The sequence below is a fragment of the Poromitra crassiceps genome (genome assembly GCF_964638095.1).
Source record: "Poromitra crassiceps genome assembly, chromosome: 9".
Classification (NCBI taxonomy): Eukaryota; Metazoa; Chordata; class Actinopteri; order Beryciformes; family Melamphaidae; genus Poromitra; species Poromitra crassiceps.
Genome location: NC_139630.1, coordinates 8926375 through 8942710, shown reverse-complemented (window position 1 = coordinate 8942710; position 16336 = coordinate 8926375). Strand labels below are relative to the sequence as shown.

The following is a 16336-nucleotide window of genomic DNA, read 5'->3' as shown; positions in this document are numbered from 1 at the left end:
TAGAAATTTAAATAATTAACTTGTTGGTTTTGGATATATTTAGCTTCAAGAGTGCATTTTTGTTCTTGTGTGACCCTCAACACAGGCTTTGAGAATCCCGGGCCACTTACTGATACTTATGCTTAAATTAACCCACTCATATTCTGGTTTATTTCAAGAAAAACATTTTGGTGAGTGGAAATTCTAATTGGCTGGTAACTTTAAAATCTAGCAGCCATATTGGCAGGTGGTCAAAAAAAGTTAATTTCAAGCCCTGCAGGGAGAGCAGGTGGTGACATAGGAGTGAGTGAGAAAAGGATCAAATATTGGTGGTTAAGACTGAATAATGACATCACAACTGTTAATTTAAAATTTGTTATTCCTCTAAACCTGGCTTCAAATAAACCACATTTTTCACGCTGGCGCTGTTCGGCCCTCAGCAAAATCTGGTAGCGAGGAATTTCTTTTGTGGCCCTCTCTATCATCAAAGTTGCCCATCCCTGGCTTACGGCATGACAATATTTGTTGGGCCCCCAGCAACAATCTGGGTTCCCATCCCTGTTCTAGAGCCTCAGGTTAAGTATCACTGTCTACAGGATTGATATCCCGGCTCTGAATGGACCATTTCACCATACTAATATTCCTTTTTGCTTTGTTGATTTAGCTGCTAAAAGGACAGATTGAAATTAGTCTTTAAGTTGAGCTTTTTTACTCAACTTAAAGTTGAAGCACTTGTGCTACTGTAGCACCTTCTTCTTCTTCTTTTTCGTGTTTTATGGCAGTTGGCATCCTCAGTGTTGCATTACCGCCCTCTTCTGGATCCATCCATCCACTGTTTCCCTGCCGAGAGCTTGCTCTCTTCTTGCAGCAACCTGTAAAAGAGCTCCACCTAGTGGTCGCATGCTTTTTTTTTTTTTTTTATATCTGTGACATGTTTACTACATCTCATTGAAAGTGTGGAGGGGGGGGGGGGGGGGGGGGTCTGATTTAGTTGGTTTTCATTTCAGGCTTCGGCACAGTAAAAACTAGACATTTTGAAAAGGTGTGTGGTCTTCTAACATCCACTGTATTGACTCCATTCCAGATCACGTTCACTGAAGTAAAAGTCCATGCCTTTTTCCTGACTATAACTAAGTGAACTCACTTCCACCACTTAAGATATCTCTCTTCCTGGTTTGCTGGCATCTGCTTTCTACTCTAATTGGCCTGAAAACCGTCTAATTCAGTGATTGTTTGAAACAAGGAACATGCATTCTGCTATATTCTAATAAAGACAGTCACTTGTACACTTCCCTGATACTACTTCCCTGATACTACCCTCTCTCTGTACGCCAGGTACGGGAGGAGACGGCGTCCTGAAGGAAACCGGCTTCCCGGTGATCGAGAACAAGATCTGTAATCGCCCGTCGTATCTGAACGGCCGAGTTAAAGACCATGAGATGTGTGCTGGGAACATCGAGGGAGGAACAGACAGCTGCCAGGTACTGTATGGGGGGGAAAGCAACAACAAAAACCATGGCCACTATAGAAATATATGCTGACATATAAAGCTAAAGTGTAAAACAGACACAAATTACTTGAGTCACAGTTTGAAGTGCTTGAGACTTGACTGGCTGCATGAAGAGACGACGAGATGTGACTTGACTTGGGTTCTGCTGCTCTTCTTCCTTTCCCTGTGTGTGTGTGTGTGTGTGTGTGTGTGTGTGTGTGTGTGTGTGTGTGTGTGTGTGTGTGTGTGTGTGTGTTCTCCGTGCAGGGTGACAGTGGAGGTCCTCTGGTGTGTAACGCCCAGAACAGGTTTGTCTTGCAGGGCGTGACCTCCTGGGGTCTGGGCTGTGCCAACGCCATGAAGCCCGGCGTCTATGCCCGTGTCTCCAAGTTTGTCGACTGGATTGACAGAACCATCAAAGCCAATTAGAAATAATAATAATAATCAAGCTTCAATTAATGGCTTATGTGACAGGGACTGGTGTTTTGGGTAACAGCTGGTCCAATGCCATTTTTTTTTTTTTTTTTTTTTTTTTTTTTTTTTTTTACAAATGATGAAAGTGCAGATTGTAAGCTTTCAAATGCTGTGTCACACATTGAAATCTGAAAATAGGTGAATGTTGGTACTACGCTTGTTCAACAAATTAGAAGTATTTAGTGACCCTAACACTGTTGTTATATTGAGTGTGTTCTCCCACATCTAATCTTGTGTAGGTCTAATATGACAATTCTTTTTTATCTTGATTTGTGTGATTTCACAGTTGCCTATAATTGTTACTCCTTTCACACATTCCTTTCCATCTCACATGGTTTGTGTTACTTTTTAAAGACATAACGTGTGTACAGTTATGCTCTGAAACATCTGCTTATCAGCTAGTTTGGAGTTATGAAATATCATAACTACACTATGAGTGTGTCATGCTTTAGTATGTGAACGTTTGTTTTCCAAAAGTAATGAAAAATAAAACTCAAAACACAAAATGATGAAGTTGTACTTTATAGAAAATGTATTCAAAACCACAAACACATACATTGTACATATTGTACACACATGCACGCACACACACACACACAGAGACAATCAGACCGTTGTTGCTTCCTTGTTGCTTGTCAGTTCTGATTGTAAAAGTTTACTCATCTGTTGGTTCTCCTCCTTGTTTCTGGAAAATAAACATAGTCTGTTAATAATGAACATAATAAAATATATTATTAGTTCTAGTATTCTGAACTAATGATTGAGAATAACAATTAGGTGCAACAATGAAATATAGATTGACTGATACTGTAATGATTTGCGAGCAACCTCTGACCTATGACCCCTCCCCTGAGAGTTAGAATAGCGTCATCGGAGCACTCCCAAATCACGGAGGCGAGAGACCGTGATAACCAGCGGATCTCTTCCTAATAGAGGCTATCCCATAGGGGTCATCCCTATGTTCCCCGGGTCCTATGTTCCCCGTTTTTGTGGGACCGGGGAACATAGAAGCCGCAATGCCGACCTTAGGTTTAGGCATGGGGTGGGAGAGGTTAGGTTTTGGGTTAGGGTCTGGGGGAGGTTAGGGTTAGGCATGGGGGGAGGTTAGGTTTGGCGTGGGGGCTGGGAGAGGTTAGTGAAAAACGGGGAACATAGGACCCGGGGAACATAGGACCCGGGGAACATAGGTACGCTCCCATCCCATACGACTATAAATACCCAGAGTAAAAAGGCAGACACGTAAGTTCCCCCCGATGAGTAACAACACGTTAATCCTTTGTCCACCTCCGGGTCTTAATCTAGGACCTCTACCCCCTCCTCCCCGAACATCGGGTGGGCAGTCTACCGATACAGGTAACCTTACGGCACTTTTTCTCTCCAGGGTGAAAGAATTGACTAACCTATATAGTAGAATCACCCAGTACATATTTCTAGTGAGAGAACGAGCTGAAGCCCGAGATCATTCTGTCATTTCTACATGCATGGAGGAGGCTAATTATCTGAACCCAAAATCATGCCTCTTACCTTATTGGATGTGTGGACCCTTCTCAATGATGTTTTGAAGAAGAAAAATAAAAGAAATAAAAATCCTTGGTTTTTATAGGTTTTATATATAAGTTAACACTTCTCCTTACAAAGCATACTATCATTGTCCATTACATTCAGTCCAATATATATGACATCATTATCCAATGTACATTACCTTAATTTTCAACATGGAGTTCATTATACTCTCCCTATTTAAGTATCACTCTTGGCTTTTAACGATTTCTTATCTGAGGTGGCCAACCTCTCTAAATGAAACCTTGTGTTGTTGTTTAGATCATTCCTTTAATCTAATGGCCTGCCTATCACCTCTCTCTCCCTTGTGGAGTCTATCTGGTCTTCGTGCTCCACCCGTAATCTCACAGGGGATCTCCTGCACGGGCACTCAATTCAGTGCATCTTTTATCCCTAATTCCAGAACTTCTCTTAATCTAATGGCCTGCCTACAGAATCTCTGCTCTCTCCCTGGTGGATTCGAGAGCATCTAAGTGACGGTCTCCCGTCTGGCTCCCTGCCTATGCAGGAGAGCACCAAGGCTCTGAGGTCCAGTTCTTTTATCTGTCATTGTCGAGGGTGTGTCTATATTTTTGCTGACTCAATGACTTCAATTCTTATTGGACCCAACATGATCCCTCTCCTAATGTTGGCCCTGCCCATCTACTGGGACACCTCCTATTGTCTTGAACTCAATGACACTCTCTTCCCACTCTCATCTGAAAACATGTTATGTAACAGGCTTACTTCAGCACACAACAATGCATTAATACAATTGTCATTTCAAACTTTGTGCATGTAACACAGACTATTTCAGCATACAATTAAAATCCATTCATATTGAGATTACATTTTCCACTTGGAAGTCCATAGACACGTGTTCACATCCCTCAGTCAACACAATGCATTTCAACGATATAATACAACCCATGTTTCACGTGACATGTGGTTATAACATTGTGACTTCAGTGCACACAGGATATATAGAAAAACTTTGGTGAATAGCATTTTGATTAAATAGGAGTCTCCTCTCCTCCAGTCGGCTTTGCCCCCTCGCAGGTGGTGGAGCAAAAGTTCATCCAAAGTTCAGCTTTGCCAACAATACTGGGGGGTACAATTCATTCAAATAGTATAGGTTAACTTGTTGAAAAACAGCAGAGGCACTCAAAGGAGTAGAAGAGGAAGTAGGATTAAAAAGCCTTTATTATATATGGCTAAAACATTATAAAAACGTCGACATGTTTCGACCTCAAACGGTCTTCATCAGGGCTTACAACAAACAAGAAGAGAATGGATTCAACCAGGGGCGGACTGGGATCATAATTCAGGCCGGGCATTAGATACCAAGCAGGCCAGGCTGATATGGGCCGAGGCGCGATTTGGGCCGTTTGAAGCTCAATTTGGGCCGTTTGAAGCCCAATTTGGGCCGTTTGAAGCCAGATTTGGGCCGTTTGACGCCCAATTTGGGTCGTTTAAAGCCAGATTTGGGCCGTTTGAAGCCCAATTTGGGCCGTTTGAAGCCCAATTTGGGCCAAGTCCAATTTTACAATGAGATGCACCCACTTTAACCCTGAATAAAGTAATAAAACCACTAGTAAACCAGTAGGCGGCGCCTGGCCTGCTGTTCAGTGAGTGGCCTGGCCTGGCCTGCAAAATGTTTTTTTTTTTTTTTTGCAGGCCAGGCCAGGCCACCAGGCATTTGCCCAACGTGCCCGATTATGCAGTCCGCCCCTGGATTCAACACTCATATAGTCTCAATCAGTGACACAGGTGTGGGGCACAGCAATAGAGGGTATGCATGTGATGTCACAGAGGCAGAAGTCACTGCAGGGTCACGCCCACTGAGTCACAGCAAGACTGAGCTTGAATGCCGTAATCAGCCTAGATAACTGACACCTGCTGCTCAGGGAGGAACTTGACACTCATTTTGACACTCATTCCCGATTGAGGGGGCGTGTTCCAGTGGGTGTGCATACCCTCTATTCATAGCTTTCAAGGGGCGTTACGTGCTGCCGGGAACGCCCACCTGACGGTCAAAAAAAAAACTTGTTCATTCCGCTGCCCGCCGAGTCGACTAGTTTCTCACGCTGTGTTTGTTCAGCCAAAATGCCGATTACCTGTTGTGCTATCGGTTGCACTAACCGACGAGGAGACACGCCTGGCTTGTGCTTTTACAGAATCCCGTCGGAGAAAGAAAACATAGAAAGGAGGAGGTTGTGGATTTGTGCGATTAGACGTGGTTCAGTCGCTGGGGAGGGCAAATGGCTTTTTTTCTACCATCAAAGTACACACGTCTTTGCGGCCAACATTTCATCAAAGGTAAGCTCAAGTAACGTTAACGGGGTATTTTAATCATTATTGTAACGTTACTTGAGCTTACCTTTGATGAAATGTTGGCCGCAAAGACGTGTTCCTTACACTTAAAGTATACTACTAGTATACTTACTTAGTATACTACTAATATACTGAATTGGACCAATTTAGTGTCAAGAAGTATTAGGCAAGTATACTTGGAGTATACTACTAGTATATTGATATTAGTATACTTGGTGCATAAAGTATACTTGAGTAAATACAGTAAGTATACTTGCATAAAAGTACACTTGGTCTTTACTTAAGTTTACTTAATAAAATAAACTTGAAGTATACTTCTTTTTGCTAAGGGTAATGGCGACAAGTCGATCAAGTTTCCACTACTTCGCTCGGTCCAGCAGGGCTGCCCTCTCTCACTCTTTTTTTTATTATAATACATTTTTCATTTTCATTCCAACAACACATGAACAAAACAAACAGCTCAGATACATGAAAAAATAAAATAAAAAGTGTCCTTTCCTGACCATGAATGCATTTCTAATGGTGCTTTGTATGGAAATTGCCCTTTCCATGCCATCACTGAAGGCAGCATTCAAAGAGAAATGCCTTTTCCGAGCTCTCTTGGCCTTGAATGCACCATTTGTAATAGGCCTCTGCATGGAGCAGTGTTTTTCTAAACCGCCCCTGAAGGCACCAACCCAAAAACGCACGTGGCCCGTCCCCACCCACTCCAGCAGTGCGCACTCCACTCAGCCAGAGCAACCATGCAGACGGACAGCAGCAGCACAGGCGCACACAGTCTGACAGATATATCAGTCAGTCAACGTGAATCAGGTATGTATGTTTGTCAAAGTCTCATCCTAAAATGAGATATTCCTCTAAATCTGGTTAAAATCGGAATATTTAAAATGAGTTATACCCCTAAATTGGCCTTCAAATTGCCTCAAATTTGCCATTCTGTAGTGCCCTTTTATGAATTTGAGCCCCTGCCCCTCTAATGTTCTCTGCACGTCCCTGATCGGAGGTATCGAGACACGCATTAGTCTATATGCTGATGATGTAATACTATATCTACGTGACTCAGAGAAATCAATTCGCCCTCTGCTAGAACTATATTCACCTCCTTCGGAAAGCTGTCCGGATATACAATCAACTGGACAAAGAGTGACTTTATGCCTCTCTCCAATGTTTTCACTCCTGGTTTCTTGGAAAATCTCCCATTTAAACTGGCAAAAGATTGTCTCGCCTATCTTGGCCTCACCATACCCAGAGATCCTAAATTATTATTTAAGTTGAACTTTGGTGATTTTGTTTCAAGATTTAAACAATGTATAGAAAGCTGGAAAATTCTCCCTTTGTCTATGATTGGCCGCATAACCTGCAGGTGATCAGGAGGAATTGCAAGGGTCTTTACCTTCAAGTTCTTCACCTCATCATGTATGTCTAACTGAATATGCACCTTAAGGCTTGACTAATATATGATCATGCTAGGGACACATGGATATGTAATACCTCTGGGTTCACACTGTTGGAAGGTTGTGCGTTCTCACTGAGCAGAATTCTGAGAAATAAAACAGTCAAGTCAAGTCAAGTCTAGTCACATATATTCTCACATAACAAAACACAAATCATGGTACTTTTAAAAGAAAGTAATATGCCTAACTGTCTGCTGGATTCTCTATATATTTTAGAGCTTATAAGTGATTGATGAATTCCCCCCCCCCTCATCATGGACATGTAGTATTTTGGAAATTAACTTAGGCAGCACAGTGGCTCAGTGGTTAGTATCTGTCGTCTGACATGTGACATACTGTATAATTATGATGCTACAGTATGTAAAACCCTGTCCAACATGTTTGTGCTATAGTGCTATATAAATAAACAAGCGTGGATTTGCTATAGCTGTGGCCATGTGCAGGGCCAAAACTGTGGTCACCAAAGGGTGGGGACATTTTTGTGGACTATTCACCTTATGTAGCCACACCCATTTGACCCGGTTGTGTGGTCGTGTGACGACCTCCGGCTAAAATAATAAAATAAAAAAAAATGAAAAAATGGCTGGCTGCACCAATATCATCTAACTCTGAATTAACTAATAATTTAGCCAATTGTATGTAACATACCAAATAAAAGCAAACGGCAATGTCTAAGTATGCAACGCCATGTAACTGGCTCGTTAAGTCTCGCATTCCAGGGAATTACGTTAACGTCTGCGGGTCTTATAGTAAATGGCGCGAGCGCTCGAAAGAGTGAAAACTATCTGAAGCTTGCTTTGTTGGAGTCCAGGTATGTTTTACAAGAAAGTGCTCGTCATTGTCGACGATAACTGACCTGGCTAACAGTGGATACTCGCTTATACTTGCTGTGTACCGAGCTCAAAATAGTAGGCTACATTCTTTGTTTTACCCCCTGCACTGTCCGCTACAAAAACAACTCTCTTCTTCATGACGTTCTTTCATATTTGGCGCGGTGACCGCCGGAAGTGTTAACACGACCCGGAAGAATTTGGCCCACCCCAGCGTCTGAACATAAGGTGAATAGAGCTAATAATTTAGACTAGACTAGACATAAGATGAAGAAACACACGTCCATTTGGAATATTTTTTAACCACTAAATGCAATTCCATTAGCAGCAAAATAACCTTTCCCATAATGTGCATACAGTTGACAGTGTTTAAAGGGTTAAAGAGGCATTGTTTGTGTGAAGACTTAAAGTGACTAAGGCCTTCAGTCATGACCAGAACACAGGCTGGATCACAATCACAATTCATTTATTCCGCCATGTTTGCACATACAAGGAAATTGTCTTGGTGTAGGCCTACTGTAGTTGGTGCACACGTTACGTGACATAATATACAACACAATAACACAATATATACACATACATTTAAACACAAGATATGGACAGAGTATTTAGCTATACAGCCAAGTGTGGCAGAGTACACAGTTAGCAAGGCAAGGTGACAGGTACAAGTACAAAGTTGGCAAAAGTACAGTTATTAGAGATGGTCATTTTAGCAGAATATAGACACGGTACAGAGTATTAAAAGGTCATATTGCATGGGAGGTGTAACATCAGTGCAGGAGCACAGTGCATTGTTTGTGTGTGTGTGTGTGTGTGTGTGTGTGTGTGTGTGTGTGTGTGTGTGTGTGTGTGTGTGTGTGTGTGGTGGGTGGGTGGGTGGGTGGGTGGGATGGGAGGGGTCTGTTTACTGTATGACAGACAAAAACATGGTTCTATGATTTCAAAACTAAAAGGAACCAAACAGACACAAGAACCTCAAGTTTTAAAGGAATGGAAGACAAGGTCTTAAGTGGTAAAGATATGCACCACATCACAATAGAGCCTTTCGTTTTTCACATCTTGTACACAGAGACTGATGGTCAGGCCAGTGAGGCTTTGACCTTTGCCCTCCTTAGTATTGATACTTTGAATAGTAAAACAGAATGCAAGCTAGGCAGCGAGGAATTGAAGCTTATTCTACACCTTATCTGTATGTTGCTCTTATGTATGCCAGCACAATGCCTAATATGTCAATGCAAATGTACACTACCTGACACAGACAGAAGAAAGACAATGAATCCGCTTGCTGCTGCTGAAAAAAACTCATAGGTGGTCCTCTCCTCTCTCTGTCCAGGCTGCAGAGACTTTCAAACACATCAGCAGGGAGATAACGGACATAACGTGAGAAATATGTCAGTCAGCAAAAACACAACTCTACTCAGATTTAGCTGACAATGTCTATTGTGTTCTGTCTCTACTCTTATCATTGAACAAAGTATTAAGTTCTAACAAAAAAATCACGCATGATAACCTTTCAAATGGCTATAAAATGTTAAGCCATAAAATGAAAGATTAAAACAAAATGTATCTGAAATAACTTACAGTGGAGAAGGACGTGGTCTTCTGTGGTTGGCACGGTCTGTAGACAGAAGCTGGCAAAGGAAAAAAGGCAGCTTCATTCCTCTTTACATCATTAACAAAGCATGAAAGCAGCATGCCAGTAAATCACCAAATGTATTAATTGAGTTTTGTGTTTCACCAGCTGATGAACTGATTATCGTTCTAGCAACTGTATAAGAGAGAGAAAGAAAGAGAGAGAGAGATCCCACATGATAACACATCTTCTCAGAACAAAAGATGATAGAAAAAGAGAAATATAAATGTTGTGGCTTGGGTGTAGGGTGACCAAATCAAAATGAACAAACTGCAGGACAGCCATGTTGATTTTGCAGCACATTGCAGGAGAGTACAATAGCCAGCTCAATAAAAGGTAGGAAACGTGTTCGCATTTTATATTCTTTATCATCCTCCTAAAAAAAAAAAAAACCCCGTACCATTTGAATGGCAAGAGAACAGGCTAATATTGAAGAGTCACTTGACTCTTCAAAGCACAAAATAAACAAGAAGAACTGGCGTAAACTATACTGACAGGATCAACTAAACCAACAGTATTTAAGTAGCACAACTCAGGAACCCTCTCACAGAGGAAGCAGACAAAACACGAGGAGATCAGGAGCTGGGGGGTGTGTGGAGGTGCGTGAAGATTCAGCAGGGAGCTCTGAAAGCACAGTCCTAAAGGCTGCTAACAGGTGTAGGGATGAAGATAGAAGAACACAGCTCTCATATACACGAATCCTGCGAAGTCGCAGATGTAAACAAGCTGCCATTACTGCGGTGACCTACTGTGGTGGCTCCAGGGGGAAATACATGGCGCGCGCGTTTGAATGCAAGCTGTCCTCGAGTGTAGCCTTATATTTTTCTACATTTACATTTTTATTCAACGTTACTTTTGACAACGATGCCTAGGAAATCGGGAAGAAGCTGTGCCGTTATCAGCTGCCCCAACAGTAGTGGCAAACTTCAACTTTGGAAGAGAATAGAATGTGAAATAGCATTACACAAGCCTTTACTAGCGTTAGCTACATGAAGAGTGCCCCTGTCTGAAACCATAACGTTACATAAACATACAAATATAGATTCCCTCGACGTGCAGAGGACCGAGCTGTTCGCCAGAGGTGGATCAAGAATATTAACAGAAAGGACTTTGTTCCCAATAACAACAGCACGGTAGGCTTTGGTTAACAGTCGTAAATCGCTAACGTTATTTCACCTCATAATGAGTAGCATGCAGCTGCCAGCTGCCTAGCCTAAGCTAACAGTGATTATGACATGGGTTATGTCAACATTATGACGGTTGTTAATGGACTGTGAATATCGGACAGGTCCTTTCAGAATGATGTATTCATCATCTGGTACAGTGCAATATTTGGCCAATCCATCCCGAGCTCAGGTCATTTTGACCCTCTATGAGAGACCTGTAGTTGGCATTCTGTTGCTCATCACAAGCCAGGCGATTAATAAAATACCCTTGAATGCCTATCAAAACACAAATTCGTATAGCTTTTTAAATTTTTACTAATGTAATTGGTGTGCAATGATTACATGCAACTTGATTGTTTATGCTAGCTAGCTAGTCAGTAACGTTAACATTAGCATGTATACACAATAACTCACTTGAAATGCGTGATTTTTTCCGCTATTTACAATTTGAATAATTACTATCCCTATCTATAATAAGGTCGTACCTTCATCAGTAACTGGGGGGTAATGTCTCACGTTATCAATCCAGCTCACGACGCTGTTATATCATTTGGCATAGCGTTACTGCATTCTGCATCAGCCAGCAGCAGTCTAGCTGCGGGGACCTACCCCCGCAGTAATGGCGTCCCCACTAGATGGCAGCCTACACAAATTGGCCGGTGGATTCGTGTATAGGCCGTCTCCTCCCACACTGGAAGAGCGGATGGTACCTTGGACAGCAGCCGGCCTCTGCATGCTGGAGCTCTGCCACATTCAGCACCGTGGACAGCTCCCCTGCCACAGACAGAGGGGGAAGCACTGGCCTGTGCTACAGTGGCCATGTCAAATAGGCTACAAGCATAAATCAAATGTGTAAGAAAACATAATTATTGTGCTTGCAGATAGGCAAGCACAATCTTAGAATCTCTCATACTTAATTTTATTTATTTATTTATTATTCTGTTTTCTTCTGGTCAAAAGTTTGCTTCGCCATTTCTCCTACAGTTTTCACACTACACAGACATGGGAGACATCAAAACGTGCGGCTCATTGAGGAATCGTGTGCATTTGGATTGCTAAGGGTTTCGTTCGCCGGTTTTCGCGATATTGGCGTTAACGTACGATTTTTTTCCCCATTCACTTGAATGGGGTTTCGAAATCGTTGGCATTAAATTAGCTCTAGCTCAGACACCGTATGACCTGCTATTACCAAACTTTGTAGGTAGGTTTACAGAGTCACCTTTTACTCTGTGCGGGAAAATTTTAGTATTTGACCAGATGGTGGCGCTATAACAGCCGTCCTTACGTTTTGGTCCATAACTTTTGAACCGTAAGGGCTACATTCAAAATTCTTTTTTCCCTGGGTTCCTTGGGTCATTCCGCATCTGCTGATATAGGCCCCGCCCATTTCCGTCTAACTAGATTTCCCGCCATTTTGAATTTTGTCGAAAAGCGTTTTTTCGCTATTTCTCCTTCAAATTTTGCCCGATCTTCACCAAACCACATCACAGAGCGTGTGTGGACTGTCCCGCACAAAACTTATTTTGCGTTTTTTTTTAATTCCGCACCGTTGCGATATAATTGACCTCCAAAGTTCTGTGGGTGGGGCCTATTTCACAAAGATCGTCCGATGCTAACCAAACTTGGTACAGGTGTGGACGGATGTACTCTGAGCCTATACGACAAATATTGTGTCATTTCGCCTCTAGGGGGCGCTATAGCAGCATTCCTTACGTTTTGGTCCATAACTTTTGAACCGTAAGGGCTACATTCAAAATTCTTTTTTCCCTGGATTCCTTGGGTCATTATGCATCTGCTGATATAGGCCCCGCCTATTTCCGTCTAACTCGATATTCCGCCATTTTGAATTTTGTCGAAAAGCGTTTTTTCGCTATTTCTCCTTCAAATTTTGCCCGATCTTCACCAAACCACATCACACAGCGTGTGTGGAATGTCCCGCACAAAACTTATTTTGCGTTTTTTTTTAATTCCACACCGTTGCGATATAATCGACCTCCAAAGTTCTGTGGGTGGGGCCTATTTCACAAAGATCGTCCGATGCTAACCAAACTTGGTACAGGTGTGGACGGATGTACTCTGAGCCTATAGGACAAATATTGTGTAATTTCGCCTCTAGGGGGCGCTATAACAGCCATCCTTACGTGTTGGTCCATAACTTTTGAACCGTAAGGGCTACATTCAAAATTCTTGTTTCCCTGGATTCCTTGGGTCATTCCGCATCTGCTGATATAGGCCCCGCCCATTTCCGTCTAACTAGATTTTCCGCCATTTTGAATTTTGTCGAAAAGCGTTTTTTCGCTATTTCTCCTTCAAATTTTGCCCGATCTTCACCAAACCACATCACACAGCATGTGTGGACTGTCCCGCACAAAACTTATTTTGCGTTTTTTTTGAAATTCCGCACCGTTGCGATATAATCGACCTCCAAAGTTCTGTGGGTGGGGCCTATTTCACAAAGATCGTCCGATGCTAACCAAACTTGGTACAGGTGTGGACGGATGTACTCTGAGCCTATAGGACAAATATTGTGTCATTTCGCCTCTAGGGGGTGCTATAGCAGCATTCAGTACCTGTAAGACCATAGCATCCAGTTAATACACCCTTGCAACGGCCTAAACACGTCCTAGCTACACATTGCCGATTGGGGCTGTATTGATACTGGATGGGAGGGCGGGGTCTAAGGCAGGGGCGGTGCAAGGGGGGCGGAGCGTCACGTGGGAGCAAGCACAATCAAATTTGCTTCAGCAAATTTAGCCCGTTCTAGTTAACATTTCTTCTTCCACCACATTCTCTCTCTCTCTCTCTCTCTCTCTCTCTCTCTCTCTCTCTCTCTCTCTCTCTCTCTCTCTCTCTCTCTCTCTCTCTCTCTCTCTCTCTCTCTCTCTCTCTCTCTCTCTCTGAGAAGGCCTCAACCTGCAGCCACATTGCAGGACAGAATAATAGCCTGCTCAATAAAAGGTAGGAAACATGTTCACGTGTGATATTCTTTATCATTGTCTGACAATAATAGAATAATTTGACAATTGCACTGAATTAGATTCAAGACCTAAAAAAACTCACCATGTGAAAGAGAACAGGTTAATGTAGGCTATACAATCATGAATAAAAAGTGTAACAAAACATTCAAAATAAAAAGAATAACATTACATAGTCTTCTTCCAGCACATCCTCCCAATCCCTCCCTGCTTTATGTGTCACCCCAAGAAGATGCTCTTAAGATTCTCATTGGGACTTTGAGTTCATGGATAATGACGTCTACAGGCGATCAGGAGGAATTGCAACAATTGGGTGGGGTAAGTGAAAAGCAGTGCTTGCCCCTAGAGCCCTGCATTCTGGCCCGACGGGGCCCTATCCCGGCCCGACCCTATAGGGCTGGGCTAGGGCTAATTCGCACATCACATACTGTATTACTATAGGGCCGGGCCTCGGCCTATAGCCTGGGCCTATAGCCTGCCTTTATAGACTGGGTTTATAGCCTGGGCCTATAGCCTGGGCCCTGCCTGTTTTGTTTTCTTTTACGTTTGAACTGACATTGTGGTGTTCAGTGCTTTAATGTAGTTTTTTTCTATAGTGTTGATTTGATAGGCTTAGACTATTTGAAATTGATCAAACACATAAGGCTCGGGGGGAGGGCCGGAGCCGTGCTCTGGCCTGAAGTTCTGCCATGTAGGGCCCGGGACGGCTAGGGCCTATTTGAGGCCCGTGCAGGGCTCTACTTGCCCCTCCTTCAAAACCACCACTGAGGTAGGTGCCCTTGAGCAAAGCCCTTAACCCCAAACGCACAAGTGGAGCTGCTCATTGTGCAGCAGATCAGACTGTTGTTGCACTTTTCAGCTTCCAGGTGTGAATGTGTGTGTGAATGTGAACAGGACACTCCTGAAAAAGAGAACATTCCTCTCAGTGAGACTCCCCTAGATATATAAATAAAGGTAACAAAATATCAATATCAGGGGTTCAAGTCTGATGATCTCACAATGCCTATGCCAGCTCGAGTGACATCACTGATGGCATTATGACATCATCAGTGCCTATGACATCATCTCTGCTCTTGGCATGCAAGGTCAAGGTCAAAGTTTCTTTGATTTCGGCTCCCTAGGGAGAAATGTGTTTCAGAGTGAGGGCCAGCTGCATACAGTACATACATACAGTTTAACAATACAACATACAACATTACACCACAACATTATACCATTGCACATACACCCATGATTAAGTGCTCATTGCTCACAAATTAATTTCATTGATCAGTTTGATTGACTGAGGAACATGTTTGTATTTATTATACCTACACAGAGGTACCCTGTATCTCCTGCCAGATTGCAGTAACTCATACTCAGAATTCAGTACATGAGAGGCGTGGGATAGGATTTTGTGAGCTTGTCTCATCGTCGCTTGCTCAAAAATGACTTGGGGGGGGGGGGTGATCGGGGGTGTGGACATACCCATGATCTTCCCTGTCATCTTTGCCAGCCTAATGATTTGAGATTTATTCTTAACAGTCAGGTTTCCAAACCAGCTGTTAATTCCATACCTTAGGATGGACTCGATACTAGCTCTATAAAAAATCTGGATAATATTTCTACTAACCCCAAATAACCTGAGTCTTCAAAGGAAGTGAAGGCGTTGATGTATTTTAGCACAGATACTTGTCACATGCGTGTGCCAGCTCATTTCCACATCAACTTGTACTCCTAGATATTTAACATATTTATTTATGTTATGATTGTGTATAGTGATGGCAGTGTGGTCTCCTATGGACCTGGGATCCACTACGATCTCCTCGGTTTTATTTACGTTAATTTGTAGGTGATGTTCGTCACACCATTCTATGAAGCTGTCCACTCCAGATGTGTGGCTAGAGATGTGGGACTTGCTCGTGAGCAGACTAATGATCACGGTGTCATCTGAGAACTGAATTACAAGTTGATTGGGTTGTGAGCTGACACAGTCGTTTGTAAACAGGGTAAACAAAAAAGAGGAACTAACTGTTCCTTGAGGCACCCCTGTACTGCATACTGTTTCCTCAGAGAACACTGAGTTAAATCTCACCTTTTGTGGCCTTTTAAATAGAAAGGAGAAATACCACTGGATTAGAAAGGGTTTCACATTTAGCTGAGCTGCTTTACGAAAAAGAATGTTTGGATGGATCGTATTAAAGGCTGAGCTAAAATCAATGAAAAGCAGCCTGGCATATGCTATGCAGCCGCGCTGGAACTGCTTTTAAGCCTAGACCAGTGGTTCCCAAAGTGTGGGCTCGGGACCCCCAGAGGGGTCGTGGGACACCACTGGGTGAGTCGCCAGATGATTTCCAGAATGTGTGAAATTGGCGTAAAGAATATGTGAACTACAAAATGTGTGAAATACAATTTAAAAACTATTAAAATAGCACAATTTAACCATAACTGTTTGTTTGTTTACAAAATGCACACCAACGTTAG

General features: G+C 42.7%; 1 protein-coding gene across 1 annotated transcript in view; it reads left to right on the top strand.

Moving 5' to 3' along the window:
* plg (plasminogen) overlaps positions 1 to 1897 on the top strand; it is a gene marked incomplete at both ends in the record, with an annotated part of 51393 nt that extends 49496 nt beyond the window's left edge. Inside the window, 2 exons of the mRNA XM_083643221.1 lie at positions 1315 to 1460; positions 1736 to 1897. Coding sequence (XP_083499347.1) covers positions 1315 to 1460; positions 1736 to 1897 — 308 coding nt within the window. The remainder of the gene's footprint in view (positions 1 to 1314; positions 1461 to 1735) is intronic.
* Positions 1898 to 16336: the final 14439 nt, after the last annotated feature.